Here is a 16,155-nt window from a genome sequence, read left to right on the forward strand (position 1 = left end):
GCTTCCTCATCCCTGGGATTCTCCAGGCAAGAACACTGGAGTGGGTTGCCATTTCCTTCTCCAGTGCATAAAAGTGAAAAGTGAAAGTGAAGTCCCTCAGTAGTGTCCAACTCTTAGTGACCCCATGGACTGCAGCCCTCCAGGCTCCTCCGTCCATGGGATTTTCCAGGCAAGAGTATTGGAGTGGGGTCCCATTGTCTTCTCCGAAAGGGCCCTGAGTCTGTTTAACTGACTCTCCAGATGAGTCTGAAAACCACACCACTCTGAAGATGGAAATTTGGAAGTCATCTTCTTAGAAACCAACAAAAACATGCTGCCTAAGAGACTACTGACTTAGGGGAGGAGATAGGGAAGGAATTGAAGCAAAGGAGAAGAGAGCTAGGAGTTGAGAGAAGTCCAGAGAAGAGGCATGGAAACCAGACCTTTGTGATGAAATGAAAGACTCCACTATGAAACATTTGGATTGAAAGGCACGCCAGCTGAACTGAGCCTTTGCCCAGAGCCTGTGGCAGCGTGTGCTGATAACCCTGCCCCTGAGAACTTAAAAAAAAAAAAAAAGGATCAGCTGATTGTTTTTATGGAGACAGTTTCAACTTTGACCAGTAGGCTGAGGTATTTTGAAGGATCTAAATTAGCAAGCAACAGGCAAGTGTCTAGTGCTCTTAGCTGGCTCCGTAAGGCACCTCGCTCCGGACTGCTCTCAGCAGCTGAATTCAGGGTAAGTCAAGGCCATCATGGCCAAGTAGAAAATATCTGCTTTCTGATTTCAGCCACAGGGCACCCGGGATGGCTGTTTGCATTGTGCTGTGTGTATTTTGCTCACTTCAGTGGGTAGATCAGTTCTCTGAAAAAACAGCAATTACTATACCAGGTGGTTTATTGTTCAAATACAGATTTATGCTAGCTGCATCAAGCTATCTGGAAGACTGTTTAGGAGACTATTTTGGAAGCAAAAGGGCTTCCCTGGTGGCTCAGACTGTAAAGAATCTGCTTGCAATGCAGAAGACCCAGGTTCAATCCCTGGATTGGAAAGACACCCTGGAGAGGGGAATGGCAGCCCAGTTTGCTATTCTTGCCTGGAGAATCTCATGGACAGAGGAACTCGCAGAGTTGGACACAACTGATCGACTAACACTTTCACTTTTACTTTGGAGGCAAAATGCACACTTGCCTGCAAAAGTCAAAATCCAGCCTAATGTGACTACTGGAGAGATGTTTCTTGACTCAAGGAATATTTTTCTGGGATTTATTAGGAGGAAGAAGTGGTGGGGTGAAGAAAGAAAAGCCACAGGCTTCTGAAGGGAATGGAATCTGTTTCTTGATTAGTGACAGAAATTTTAAGTTCCATGGGAACTTTGCTCTCTTTTACTCTTTTCTTCCTGCTTCTGATGTATTGATGTCCTGCCAGTTGTTGACTTTGCTTCCTCTAACAGGTCAAGGTCTTGAATAGTGCAGGCTTGATCCCCACCCTTCAACCTGGGACTCTGAGGGGTCTGAAACCTGCTCAGCAATGTGGGTTTCAGCTTTCAACCCCATCAAGTTGCTCATGTGTGAGGCAGCTGAGTTCTTGTTTCTTGCCCTCCAGTTGCTTTCTACGTTTGGTTTCTTTGACAATTGCTGGTATACAGGGTTCTGCCTTCTGCTGCAAGGAATTATGCCATTGAATTTTGAGGAATTTTGCATCTTAAGTAGCCCATAAAAATTCACCTGGTCTTCTGTTCTACCTTCACACCCTCTCTGAGATATGTCACTCATATTCTGATATTTCTATTTTACCTTGTTTTCCTTCTTCCTCCAGAGGGAGGTCAGTTGATACTTTTTGCCTCAGAAAAGGACAGTACACCAGGAAGAGAAGACAAAAATCTTTACTTGGCCTTTATGGTACAAAATCCTAATGGATGACGTGAATTCCAAAAGTCATAAATGGGTGTGTTTCATTCGGTCCACACCTTGGATTGATTTTTGTTTGTTTGGTGATTGTTGGGTGGTTTTGTGTGTATGTATTTTTTTTTCTTTTTAATATAATAACATTTGAGTGCCTGTAGATGGGCTTGTAGTCTTAGGTTCACTACAGTCTTATATTTTGTTCATCTCTGGTCTTTATCTGTAAATTTATATTACCTGTCTGACCCCAATAGGTATCTGAATTTGCAACCACTGGCATCCACTGTAAAATGAGTTTAGAAGAATGCATCAGCAAAGAAGCACATCATCAGGCATGCTCAGTCACTGAGTCGGGTCCAACTCTTTGAGGCCCCATGGACAATAGCCCGCATTTTCCAGGCAAGAATACTGGAGTGGGTTTTCATTTCCTACTCCAGGGGATCCTCCTGACTCAGGGATCGAATCCACGCCCCTTTGAGTCTCCTGCATTGGCAAGCAGGTTCTCTACCACTAGCACACCCATTGGGCCTGCATTGGTACAGACAGCAAAGAATCTGTCTGCAATGCAGGAGACCCGGGTTTGATCCCTGGGTCAGGAACAGAAATTACTCTGAATCTAGAATAATAGAAAAACTTATATTTCCTACATATGTGGGTTTGTGGACTATAAAGTTTAATTCTACTGTTCCATTACTAGTTCTGCCACACCAGGGTATATATTAACCAAAGGGCTTTAGAGTTAAAGAAAGAAAGAAAGTGAAGTCGCTCAGTCGTGTCCGACTCTTTGTGACCCCATGGGCTGTAGCCTACCAGGCTTCTCTGTCCATGGGATTTTCCAGACAATAGTACTAGAGTAGATTGCCATTTCCTTCTCCAGGGGATCTTCCCAACCCAGGGATCGAACCCAGGTCTCCCACATTGTAGACAGATGCTTTACCGTCTGAGCCACCAGGGAAGTTTAGAGCTAAGGAACAGGAAAGATAAAGGTATAATCAAGAAAGATGGTATTCCAGGATATATATTAATATTTAACATAAGTCTTCAGTGTTGGGGAAAGGGAAAGATGAAGTTAAAATCAAGAAAGAAGTAGGAAAGAAAAGCAAGAGGGAGGGGCCAGGAAAAGAATGAGCTTTCACGTGTCTACCCTCATTTGGAGAAGATAAGTAAGGTGTGTAAGTAGGGTGAGATGGCACTGGTTAAAATTCTTACTTCATCATTAACAACATAGGCAAGTTTGGGTAAGTCATTTAACTAACTGAGCTGTTTTCTCATATACAATGTAAGGATAATAATGAGTTTATTTTATTCCCATAGATTTTTTGTGAGGGTCAAGAGAAATAATAAACATAAAAGGGTCTTAAAAAGTGAAAAGGCTTTACTATGCAGATTCCTATTACCCAGCGTTTAGTAAGACGAGCCTTTAGTAAGTGCTCAGTAATTGTTTCCTATTACAGAAAAAAGGGAAATGAGAGGAGAATTGAATTCCAAAGGCCACTTAAAATAACCAGCCCCATTACTTGTCAAATAATTGTGATATTTGATTTGTCTCTACCCTTTTCCTGGAGCCACTGCTGTATTTTTCAGTTGTTAAAGATCATGCCCAGTGAAACAGGACCACTTGCATTACCAGCAAATTTCCCTCTATATTACACCAATAGACTTCGTTTTCTCTTTTTACCTCAGTCCACAGAGCAGAGTGGGATTTGGAGGAGGTAATTCAGGGAGGAGAGGCACTCGTTAGCACAGTGTCCTCCTCTCCACAGAGCATTGAACTCACTAGCCATCAAAAGCCTCCGCTAGTTTGCATCTCAAACTGAGAATGGTCTCTGGCTATGGTCCTTTCACACAGTACCCTATGAGGCTAAACAACCAGGAATGGAACTGCTTAGCCCCATCCTTCACCTCACACTTGGAGTTCAGAAGACTGTTTCTCTATTTTTCCAATTAAGAGCTCTTGTGGAAACCCTAATGACATTTTGCAGAACCTCAGAGTTCCTCAGACCCTGTTGAGAATCCCAAATCTTCTTTTGTAAGAGTATGTGTGTGTGTATACATGTGTATGTATTGGGTGAACCAAAAATTTCATTCTGGGTTTTCCCTAAGATATTAAGGAAAACCCAAATGAACTTTTTTGCGAACCCAATATTTAAATCTTGGATTTTTCTTGTTTCTAGAATTTATAACAGAGTGTCATATAAAGAACAGATGACACAGAGGTTTGACTAATCTAAGGTCCGAGAGGCTTACAACTAAGTTCTGCAAAGGCAATCTGTCAAACTTTGCCTTGGATCCCTACCAGATCTTCACGAGCTCTGCCTCATCAGCCTGTGAACGGCGACTTTGTTTAGCCCACATTCCAAAGGCAGTGACTGTGGGATTGCTGATCATGTGGTTACTTCCTACGCTGTGTGTGGCTAAGAAACCAGAGACACCATTCACAAGCACACATTGCTGACTTACCAAATGATCTCTCTCCCTCTCTATTTCATGTGCTCTTGGGAGAGCTACTTCTTACAGGAACTATCATTATAATCTAATCCCTTGCATATACCGTGGTGTAAGTGGCAAAATCTAGACCTAGAATACTAATGACCGTTACAGGGAATTTCTGATGATTCAGAATCAATAGCTTTGCACATTTAGCAGGAGCTCCAAAAAAACTAGGAGATAAAACAGTAAGCATAGTCAGCTAAGTCCTGAGACCCCAAAACAAAATTCTAAGAAAGATTCCTTTCGAAGACTGAAATCTTCTGAAACCTATCTTCCGGCCTCTCTCTTTCCTCTGACGCTTATTTCCGTAATTGCAGACCTTTCTTCAGGGGCTTCTCAGGATAGGAACAAACTAATTTCTCTCTGTCTCTGTCACTCTTTCCTCAAATGTCCATACTCTACCCCAAGGCTGGTTTTCTGTGATTATCTGGATGCAGCGTCTGCATTTCATGGATACACTCACACAGAAAGAGTCCAGGGACAGGACTAGCGTGAGGTAAGAGGGCACAGTAGGTGCAAAATTTCAGGATGTCAAAGGCATGGCCACGCAAGTCAACTTTGCTACCAAAGTTGCTACCCAACTTTACTACCTCTGCTCCACCTTTAGTCCTTACCTTGATAAAGGGACTGGTGAGCTCTGAGTCCCCATTCCAAACTGGCAAGGTAGGAACATTCCAGGCATGTCTTGAATCAGGTGCCCAGTCCTGATCCAGTCAGCAACAGCCCCCAGGAAGGAGGTCACATGGTATAAACATAGCTATGGAGTGTCCATCTCTGGGCTTAGGGGGCAATTCTTAGATAAAGAGAGACCATGATTTGTAAAGAAACTCAAATATTTTACATTACAAAAGCACTATATAAGTAGAGTATCTTAATTACTTGTTTCCTGCTATTTTTTCTTGCCCTCATTATGAATTTCATAACTCTGAAGTATACACAATGTATAATTTACTATATGAGTATCAATAGATTTCCTAAAGTTTTAACACATGGTTGCTGCCCCTGAGTTTGCAATCCACCTGGGAGAATGAGACCAGATGCAGAATGCATGCAGGAGAGTAGTTATGTTAAGTAATTCAAATAAATTCCATTTGAAAATAAAATATGTAGTGAGTCAATACATTATAAGGAAGTTTTGAGAAGGAAGAAGAATGTGTGGAATAAGGCTCTCAAGTACCTTTTCTTAATGATTTCTTTTTTGGGAAGAAAGAAATAGCAGATACAAAGAGTTATAGGAAGGAAAAGATCAGAAAATACCAAGGGAACCTTGAAATGTCACACAGGATATGGGGTGTTCTTTGTTCTTATTCATATTACATGTCCTATCTCCCTAAGACTAATGAAAGACCCAGGAAGTCTGAACTGATGCAACTTCCTTCTGTGAAAAACTCTGCTGGTATTAAAGGAAAACATTCACAATCTTTCTATTTATTCCAAATTATTCTATTGACCATGAGTTTTCAAATGGTCAGTAATACTGGTTGTTGATGGGGGATCAGGTGAGAGGGAGTATGTCCTTTGCAGAAAATTACTTCCTTTTTTAAATTGTTTTGCTTTTTAAAGTTTTGGCTGTGCTGAGCAGTTTGTGGAATTTTAGTTCCCCATCGAGGGATGGAACCCAGACCTTTGGCATCGAGAGAGTGGAGTGCTAAACAATGGACCACCAGGGACTTCCCAGGAAATCACTTTTTCGTAAAAGAAGCACAAAATGCATTTTTTCCTTCACCCTCTCTTTCCTCTGAAGATCCCCTTTCAACAGTGAAGAACTGAACTTTAAGACCCCGCTTCTGCCCCTGCAGAATGATCTTACAGAGAGTTAATGTTCGGGTGGAGATCTGCGGGGAGCCCACCTTAGAAAAGAATGAATGGAAGCGCAAGAGGATACGGATCTTCTAGGCATGCCTCAAGGGAATGTGATTCCTGACAAATAAAGGGAAGACACCAAAGGATCTAAAGAAATGATACAGAGTATTTGGCAGATACTCTGGCTATTAGGCGGAGAAGGCAATGGCACCCCATTCCAGTACTCTTGCCTGGAAAATCCCATGGACAGGGGAGCCTGGTGGGCTGCCATCTATGGGGTCACACAGAGTTGGACACGACTGAAGCGACTTAGCAGCAGCAGCAGCAGCAGCTGGCTATTAGGTTTCTCCAATAGCCCAGGCTTGGCTCCCTTCCCAGGTGATTTAAAGTGGAATCCTAATGTTGTTTGTCCACCTAAGGATTGCTGACAGATAGGATGTCAGATCCCTGAGTCAGGAAGATCCCCTGGAGAAGGAAACGGCAACCCACTCCAGTATTCTTGCCTGGAAAATCCCATGGACGGAGGAGCCTGGTTGGCTTCTGTCCACGGGGTCGCAAAGAGTCGGACACGACTGAGTGACTTCACTCTGCCCCTGCACTTTCAGACCCTGATTATTTTCTCCAGAATCTTTTCTGGTCACAAATATAAAGCCTAAAACCCTCACGTTGCATTCCTCCATAAAATAAAATCAAGGATCCCTTAGAGGATCAAACTTTCTGAGGGGACACCTATTACTACAATTTGTCTGAAGACATTGTTGGAAAATGATGCATATCTGTGTCAAAGTCTCATGTGAGAAATTTCTTTTAGGAAAATATTGGAAAGGCCTCACTTTTTCCTTTCCCTTGATAAACTGGTAACCCTTTCTAGGAGAATAATTAGAACAACACAAGTGACAGGTTGCCTTTCTTCCTTTGCTTGCACTCATTCAGTGTTTCTGATTCTAGTTCATATTTTCCCAGATCCTATTTTTATTTTTTATGTCTCTGTTACCTATAAACAGGTTCAAATCCTTTTTGAATGAGGTATATAAAAAAGGAGAGAAAGAAAGAAGGAAGGGAGTGAGGGAGGAGAATACCCCAATTTTGCTCATAAAAGGGCAGAGTATGACATAGCTGACCAAATGTATATTTCATTCCCTTTGCTACAAACAACATTCGATATTTACCACTCCACTGGAAAGCCACCGAAGCAGATTATGAAATTTTATTTTCCCTGAAAAAGAACAAATAATGGGAACTCTGAAAAGAGCTGGTGGTTGGCCTTACAATGGCAGAGAGAGATTGGAAATTTGAAAAAGAGAAAAAGAAACAATACTGTAACATATTTCTTGTTTATGTAGATATAGGAATTGAAAAGCAGCACTGATCCTTCCAGGAAACCCTTAATCATGCATTACCCCTTGGAGCCTAACAAACACCTGTGAAATAGGTCATCTGAGAATGATCTCAGCTGAAGAACTGAAGCTCAATGTACTCAAAACCACAAAACTAAGATTTCCTTCAGTGGTGTAATGGATAAGACAGGAGGCTGTAGTGTTAAGACCTGGCTTGAATTTCCAGTTCTACTATTAATTATTTACAACACTCGGACATGCCACTTAACCTGTCCTCATACGTAAAATGAGAATAATGAGTATGCTCCGCACACCTTATTTTTCCCTCCTCCAATGTTCTGTGTATTTTGTACTAGTTTCCAGAAGTCCTCTGGGCCAGTGTAAGCCTTGTCTGAGTCTCTTCCTTGGAACCAGTCTCCAATTCAGAGTCTTCTCTCCCACTGCAGGAAACACCACTTGGTCCCTTTGCCTGTTGCCAATGTTCCAGCTGACAGTTACCCCGGCAAGTGCCCTGGCAGATGAGCCTGTGCATATCCAAGTGACGGGCCTGCCCCCACTGCAGATGGTGACCCTCATGGCAACCATGAAGGATGACAAGGGGAATCTATACCGGTCCCGAGCTTTCTACAGGGCTAACGAGGCTGGGGAACTGGACCTGAAGCGAGATCCTGCCGTGGGGGGCCACTACATGGGGGTCCATCCAATGGGCCTCTTCTGGTCCCTGAAGCCCGAGAGGGCTTTTGACAGGCTAATTAAGAGGGATGTGATGAACACACCCACCTGGATCACTCTGGATCTATATGACTCAGTTTACATACACAAGGTAGGCGAGGTTCAGCCCAAGGCCAGCCAGGTGCTGCAGCGCTGGTTCTCCAGCCCCGACCTGCAGCGGGTGCCCATCCGAGAAGGACGTGTGAGAGGAGCCCTGTTCCTGCCTCCAGGTGAGACTCATCTTGAGGGACCTAGACAACATGGTTGGTGGGGATAAAAGCAAAAACAAAGGGCATCCAGTTGTTGAACTAGGAATTCCCACAATATTTTAAAAAAGGTAACAAGCCATTTTGTTGTGTATGAAAGTGAAATTCATTCTGCCCAGCTTGTACTTTTGCCATTATCTACTAAGCTCTTCTGATACTCTTTCTGATCTCATTTTCTTCTCTTTTTGCTGCTCTTAGGGGAAGGCCCATTCCCAGGACTCCTTGATTTGTTTGGGGGCATCGGGGGTCTAGTTGAACATCGAGCCAGTCTTTTGGCTGTCCGTGGATTTGCAGTGCTGGCTTTAGCATATTTTGCCTATGATGACCTGCCCAAGCAGCTGGAGGAGGTGGACCTGGAATATTTTGAGGAAGCTGCCAACTTGCTACTAGCTCATCCCAAGGTATTTAAAGTACTTTTCATTTTACCTGGCAACATTATAGCAACATATATATATATATATATATATATATATATACACATATATATATATCTCTCTCTCACAAGTGTCTGTTCTGCCTATGTTGCTGCTGCTGCTAAGTCGCTTCAGTCATGTCTGACTCTATGCGACCCCAGAAACGGCAGCCCACCAGGCTCCCCGGTCCCTGGGATTTTCCAGGCAAGAATACTGGAGTGGGTTGGCATTTCCTTCTCCACTGCATGAAAGTGAAAAGTGAAAGTGAAGTTGATCAGTTGTGTCTGACTCCTAGCGACCCCATGGACTGCAGCCTACCAGGCTCCTCTGTCCACGGGATTTTCCAGGCAAGAGTACTGGAGTGGGGTGCCATTGCCTTCTCCGATGTTACCAGTCTGTTTAGATTGGGGCACAGCACACTTGAGTTAAAATTGGGGATAATAATATCAACCTTGTAGGATTGCTGTGTTGATTAGGATCAGCTTAATGCTTACTGGCACAGAGAAGACAATAAATATTAGGTATATTATGATCTTCATTTTCTAGTTCAAAAATATTTAAATATTAGGTATTTCTTGAAAGTGCTGCACTCAATATGTCAGCAAATTTGCAAAACTCAGCAGTGGCCACAGGACTGGAAAAGGTCAGTTTTCATTCCAATCCCAAAGAAAGGCAATGCCAAAGAATGCTCAAACTACCACACAATTGCATTCATCTCACATGCTAGTAAAGTAATGCTCAAAATTCTCCAAGCCAGGCTTCAGCAATACGTGAACTATGAACTTCCAGATGTTCAAGCTGGTTTTAGAAAAGGCAGACGAACCAGAGATCAAATTGCCAACATCTGCTGGATCATGGAAAAAGCAAGAGAGTTCCAGAAAAACATCTATTTCTGCTTTATTGACTATGCCAAATCCTTTGACTGTGGATCCCAATAAACTGTGGAAAATTCTGAAAGAGATGGGAATACCAGACCACCTGACCTGACTCTTGAAAACCTGTATGAAACAGTTAGAAGTGGACATAGAACAACAGACTGGTTCTAAATAGGAAAAGGAGTACGTCAAGGCTGTATATTGTCACCCTGCTTATTTAACTTATATGCAGAGTACATCATGAGAAACGCTGGGCTGGAAGAAACACGAGCTGGAATCAAGATTGCTGGGAGAAATATCAATAACCTCAGATATGCAGATGACACCACTGTTATGGCAGAAAGTGAAGAATTAAAGAGGCTCTTGATGAAAATGAAAGAGGAGGGTGAAAAAGTTGGCTTAAAGTTCAACATTCAGAAAACGAAGATCATGGCATCTCGTCCCATCACTTCATGGGAAGTAAACGGGGAAACAGTAGAAATAGTGGCTGACTTTATTTTTCTGGGCTCCAAAATCACTGCAGATGGCAATTGCAGCCATGAAATTAAAAGATGCTTACTCCTTGGAAGAAAAGTTATGACCAACCTAGAAAGCATATTAAAAAGCAGAGACATTACTTTGTCAACAAAGGTCTATCTAGTCAAGGCTATGGTTTTTCCAGTAGTCATGTATGGATGTGAGAGTTGGACTATGAAGAAAGCTGAGTGCTGAAAAATTGATGCTTTTGAACTGTGGTGTTGGAAAAGACTCTTGAGAGTCCCTTGGACTGCAAGGAGATCCAACCAGTTCATCCTAAAAGAGATCAGTCCTGAGTGTTCATTGGAAGGACTGATGTTGAAGCTGAAACTCCGATACTTTGGCCATCGGATGTGAAGAACTGACTCATTTGAAAAGACCCTGATGTTGGGAAAGATTGAGTGCAGGAGGAGAAGGGGACAACAGAGGATGAGATGGTTGGACGGCATCACCGACTCAATGGACATGGGTTTGAGTGGACTCCGGGAGTTGGTGATGGACAGTGAGGCCTGGTGTGCTGCAGTTCATGGGCTTGCAAAGAATCAGACATGACTGAGCGACTGAACTGAACAGTTCAACCTGACGTGGTAAAACAATCATTCATATCACCTAATGTAATCATAAATCACCTGTTTATTAAGTGATTATTTGTTAGACTCTATGCTAAGTACTTTATATGTACCCTTTTATTCTACAGTCCATGGGGTTGCAAAGAGTCGGACACGACTGAGCACCTTAACTTAACCCTTTTATTTAATGCTCATAATTACCAGATGAATGTACTTTTGACATGGTCCTCATCTTTCAGATGAGGAGGCCTATCCATCTCAGTTGAGTAAGATGCCAAAACTCCACAGCCAGTTAGCGACAGAGCCCTTCGGGCAATGTCTTTGCTCCAAACCGTGTCATTCTGGCTTCGAATGACACGAATTGTATCCTTCTCCCCTGGGAGAGCGTTGACTCTTCTCAAGAAGAGACAGGATATGTTTCCTACTGAAGCATCACCAATACTCCCATTTTCAATGTTATCACCATTATAATCAAATAGATGTGTGACTTTTTCTAAGCACATTTGGCTCTTTTTAAAGGATTGCCTAGAAGGAATTAAATCCCAGATAAAATGTTTTCAACTGATTTTTTTGTTTTTGTTTTTTCATTTTAAGATTGAACTATTTGTGACACTGTATGAGGAGAAAGGGCAATTGCCAAAATTCAATTTGTGGTTAAATTCAGTAGAAGAGGTTCAATTTCCACGTCTGCCCCTTGATACTGTTGTAACCTTGAGCAAGACTTAAACTTCCTGAATCTCTGTTTCCTTGGAAGGAATGAGATGACATGTGTAAAGCACTTAGTGGAGGGCCTCACGTATAGTAAATGCTCAATAAATACACTTCATCACCTGTGCCCATCTGGCTTCTTCTCTCTTCCTTTTCCCATACCCTCAATCCATCCCAAAGTGTTTTAGGTTCTTTCTCAATACATTATGGCCTCTTCTCCCTCCTGGCCACTGTTCTAGTCCATTCCCTCGTCACTGCTCACCTGTTATTCTGCAACAGTGCATCAATCAGCTACAGCCCTCCTTTCTCACTCCACATGGATTGTTCCCAAATCTGGCTGCACACTGAATTTCCTTGGCGATAGTTTATAGTATCAGATTTTTGGGGCCACTCAGACCTATTGAATTAGCTCTCAAGAAAACTGGATCTCAGAAAATTCTGACTTTAAAGTACCCCCCAACCCCAGGTGATTCTGATGATAGAAAGCTGCTGGGGATACAATTGTGAGCAAAGTAAACACACAGGGTCACTATATATTTGCTATTGTTCATCCAGAATGCCCTTCCTTTCCTCATTCTTCTCTCAGACTTCTTCCTTTCCCGCTGCTCCCTTGGCCCAGAACAAAATTAAGGACTCCCTCCTGTGACCCCTGCTTTCCCTACTGGACTGGGTACTGATATCCAGTTTATAGAATCCGAGTTTTTCATCTTTACCCTCCCAATGCTTCCAGGATTAGCCTTTAGGTTAACCAATATGCAAATCCTCTATAGCTGCAAAATGCCATTTAAATACGAATTACACTTACATAATAGTTAGTGGAAACAGTGTCAGACTTTATTTTTTGGGGCTCCAAAATCACTGCAGATGATGATTGCAGCCATGAAATTAAAAGACGCTTACTCTTTGGAAGGAAAGTTATGACCAACCTAGATAGCATATTCAAAAGCAGAGACATTACTTTGCCAACAAAGGTCTGTCTAGTTAAGGCTATGGTTTTCCAGTGGTCATGTATGGATGTCAGAGTTGGACTGTGAAGAAGGCTGAGCACTGAAGAACTGATGCTTTTGAACTGTGGTGCTGGAGAAGACTCTTGAGAGTCCTTTGGACTGCAAGGAGATCCAACTAGTCCATCCTACAGGAGATCAGTCCTAGGTGTCCATTGGAAGGACTGATGCTGAAGCTGAAACTCCAATACTTTGGCAACCTCATGCAGAGAGCTGACTCATTGGAAAAGACTCTAATGCTGGGAGGGATTTAGGGCAGGAGGAGAAGGGGATGACAGAGGATGAGATGGCTGGATGGCATCACTGACTCAATGGACATGAGTTTGGGTGAACTCCAAAAGTTCATGATGGACAGGGAGGCCTGGTGTGCTGTGGTTCATGGGGTCTTAAAGAGTCGGACATGACTGAGTGACTGAAATGAACTGAACTGAATAGTTGAAAGAACCCAGGACACCACTTTTTGTAGCTCGAGAGAATAATTTTGATTCTTCAGAATGCTTACCTGCCTCTGCTTGAATGTTGCTGGTGCATTAGATCCTTTTGCTTTATATAGAACTCTGCTTTTGATGAGCAGTTTTAGTGTCTGTTGTTTCACTTGATCTTCATAACAGTCCTGCAAGGTAGGTAATATTATGACCCCTCATAAGACAATATGACTTAGGGAGTGTAAGTAGATGATGATCTCTCTTGGTCTCAGAAGCTGGTAAACCCTAGTTCTAGGAGTGCCACTCCTCATTTTCTGACTCTCCTCGTCGTCCCAGCTTACTGGCCTGTGGGACAGCTCCTTCTCAGGGAATGGCCTGTAATGGATTCCCTTCATTTTGTCCTTCAGGTCCTAAAGCCGGGAATTGGAGTGATATCTGTGAGCAAAGGTGCAGAGATCGGGCTGGCCATGGCCTGCTACCTCAAGCAGGTGGCAGCCACTGTCTGCATCAATGGGACCAATGCCATCCATGAATTTCCGCTCAGGTACCGGGATCTGGTCATAAGCCCCATCCCTTCGTTTCCAGAGCGCATGCAGGTCAGCGTCGCGGGTGCTGTGCGCATCCGCCACTTCAAGGGCGACCCCCGAGATGAACGGAATCAACACAGTGTGCTTCCTGTTGAAAAGGCCCGGGGCCCAATCCTCTTCATTGTAGGGGAGGCTGACGAATGCTTCAATAGCAAAGAATACGCTGAGCAGGCACTGGACCAGCTGCGGAGGCACGGCAAAAGCAATGGAAGGATGCTGGCCTACCCCGGGGCGGGCCACCTGCTAGAGCCGCCCTACGGGCCCCTGTGCTGTATGTCCTGGAGCCGCGGCCTCTTCCTCCCCATGCTCTGGGGCGGGGAGCCTGAGGGCCAAGCGGCAGCCCAGGAGCACTCCTGGCAAGAGATCCTGAAATTCTTCAGGCAACACCTTGTTCTGAGCAGAAGCACTCTGTGAGGGGGATGATGGGGGCGGGCGCGGGGGGCGGAGACCAACAACAGCGGAAAAGAATCAGGCAGGGCTATGGGTGAGGGAAGGGGCTCTCCTGACTTCTGTAGATTCACAGTCATCTTGAGGCAACTGGAAGGAAATTGGACAAAATCAAAGAATCAGATGCATCTGAAATATTTCCGATAAAATTGTGTGTGCTTTGTAAATTTTTATAAATTGAATCTTAGCTGATATGCACCAGGGTACGTTGCTCCTTCAAAATTTTGATGTCCTTGAACATTTTGAATTACCTTTTGTATCCCGGTTGGGGAGTCCTTGGATCCGGGTTTGCCAATCTAGATGAATTTCCTGGAACTCTGAAGTCCCTTGTGAAGTCATTTTCTGTTTAAACTATTTGGAGTTGAATTTGACATTTGATTTGAAAAGTTCTGATACCAGCATCAGGTGTAGGCTTGCTATGGATTTCCAGTAGATACCTTCACTCTTTTTTTTTTTTTTTTTTGGACTACTGATGTTTCTTTTTCTTCCTAAAATATATTTTGTTAAAAAATTTTAAACAGGAGTGGGATTAAATGCTCATGTGCTTCTGGAGCATTTAGTGACTAAATGAGTTATATTTGAAGTGATTACAGGAGTGCCTGGCACATAGTGATTTCAGTATCAGAGTTAGCTATTATCATTTCCATAAGGTTTTTCTCCTTCAATCTGTCAATGTGGTGAATTGTATTCATTGATACACTAATTTTTCTTATTCATCTAATTCTACTAGATCAGTTTCTCATCTTGACTAGTTTGGGTTTTAAAATAAAAAAATTTTTGGAGCTAACCTAGTCATTTATATTTTCTAAGAGTTTCATCTCTATTTTCTGGAACACATTTCTCTCTCTCTCTTTTTAACATATCAACTGTCATTTTATTTGCATGCTTTTGCCTTTTACTTTGAATCCAACTTGCTAAATATTTGTCTGTTTTATTGATCTTTTCCTGGAACAGCTTTTGGGTTACTTACGGGTCAAATCTAATTTTTCCTGATTCATCAATTTATGCTTCTTTGAAATAAGTTTATTCTTTCTGCCATATTTGCTTTTCTGGCTTTTTGATATACAGTGTTCTCATTTTGTTAATGTCTAAGTAGTTTGTGATTTACTTCCTGCCCCTCCCTTAAATCCAGGAGTGCTTTTACCAAAGTACCAAGTATCATCCTGTAGTTAACTTGTTCTTTAAAAGGGAATCTCACTTTGTATTGGAGGGGTCAGATTGTCACCCTCTGAATCCACCGATCAAACTTGGTGTCTCTAAAAATGGTCAACTTGAAATAACATGTTTCATGATGAGATGTAATGTGGAGTGCCCAGCACTTCTTAGACCTCTTCTAACAGCACTAGTAAGCTTGAAGTTTTATTGTCAAGCTTTAAATCCAGTCCTTAGATCAAACTTCTTACTAAGGTGGTAGCTAGTGGAAAAGATCAATGGTACTATAAGGAGACAACCATAGATTGTCTATCATTCTATGATCTGGTCTAGTCACAAGTTAATTACCAACTGACCTGGCCTCTTTTCATAAAAATTGCATGGAAAATTTTGGAATTTTTCACTTTGTAGGATTTTGTTTTTCTTTTTGCATTGGAGTGAGCTGGGGAATTATCCAAAATTAAAAGGCATTTGAGAGGCATATCAACCAAATACTGTGTGTGGGCCTGGTTTGAACAAAATAACTGTAAAAAGATTTTTGAGGGATAACTAGGGAAATATGAATATGACTGGATAGTAAACAATACTATGAAATCATTATCTTGTTAGGTGTCCGAATGGTATTGGGGTTATGTAAAAAAGTAACTTTTTAGAGATGGATACTGACATATTTAGAAGTGAAGAGTCACAATATCTGGGAATCATTTTAAAATACTACAGGAATATAAAAAATGTGAGAAGCTATGGTATCTAGATGATGCATATACTGAGGTTTGCTTTCTCTACTTTTATGTATGCTTGCAAATTTTTAATAATAAAAGTTAAAAAATAAGGTACAATTTTTATATTTATTTTTCTGCCCAACAGACAAGAACTTTAGCATGCAATACATCTTTTCTCCATGATATACCTCATTAATTTCAGATTAATTTTTTTACAATCAGTGATAATTAGTTTAAATTAATTTT

The 16,155-nt window shown here is 42.2% G+C and overlaps 1 protein-coding gene across 2 annotated transcripts; it reads left to right on the top strand.

Moving 5' to 3' along the window:
* Positions 1-655: 655 nt before the first annotated feature.
* On the top strand, positions 656-16,021 carry BAAT (bile acid-CoA:amino acid N-acyltransferase). 2 transcript variants are annotated; one of them, XM_042242954.2, is made up of 5 exons: positions 656-718; positions 5,938-6,555; positions 7,961-8,455; positions 8,690-8,892; positions 13,409-16,021. In XM_042242954.2, the coding sequence occupies exons 2-5, from the start codon at positions 6,333-6,335 to the stop codon at positions 14,000-14,002; spliced, it is 1,515 nt and encodes a 504-aa protein (XP_042098888.1). In that variant the 5' UTR covers positions 656-718; positions 5,938-6,332; the 3' UTR covers positions 14,003-16,021. The 2 variants fall into 2 exon arrangements, with proteins under 2 accessions (XP_042098888.1, XP_027819967.1); XM_027964166.3 differs by lacking the exon at positions 5,938-6,555.
* The last annotated feature ends 134 nt before the right edge of the window (positions 16,022-16,155 follow it).

This window comes from Ovis aries, chromosome 2 (assembly GCF_016772045.2).
Source record: "Ovis aries strain OAR_USU_Benz2616 breed Rambouillet chromosome 2, ARS-UI_Ramb_v3.0, whole genome shotgun sequence".
Classification (NCBI taxonomy): domain Eukaryota; kingdom Metazoa; phylum Chordata; class Mammalia; order Artiodactyla; family Bovidae; genus Ovis; species Ovis aries.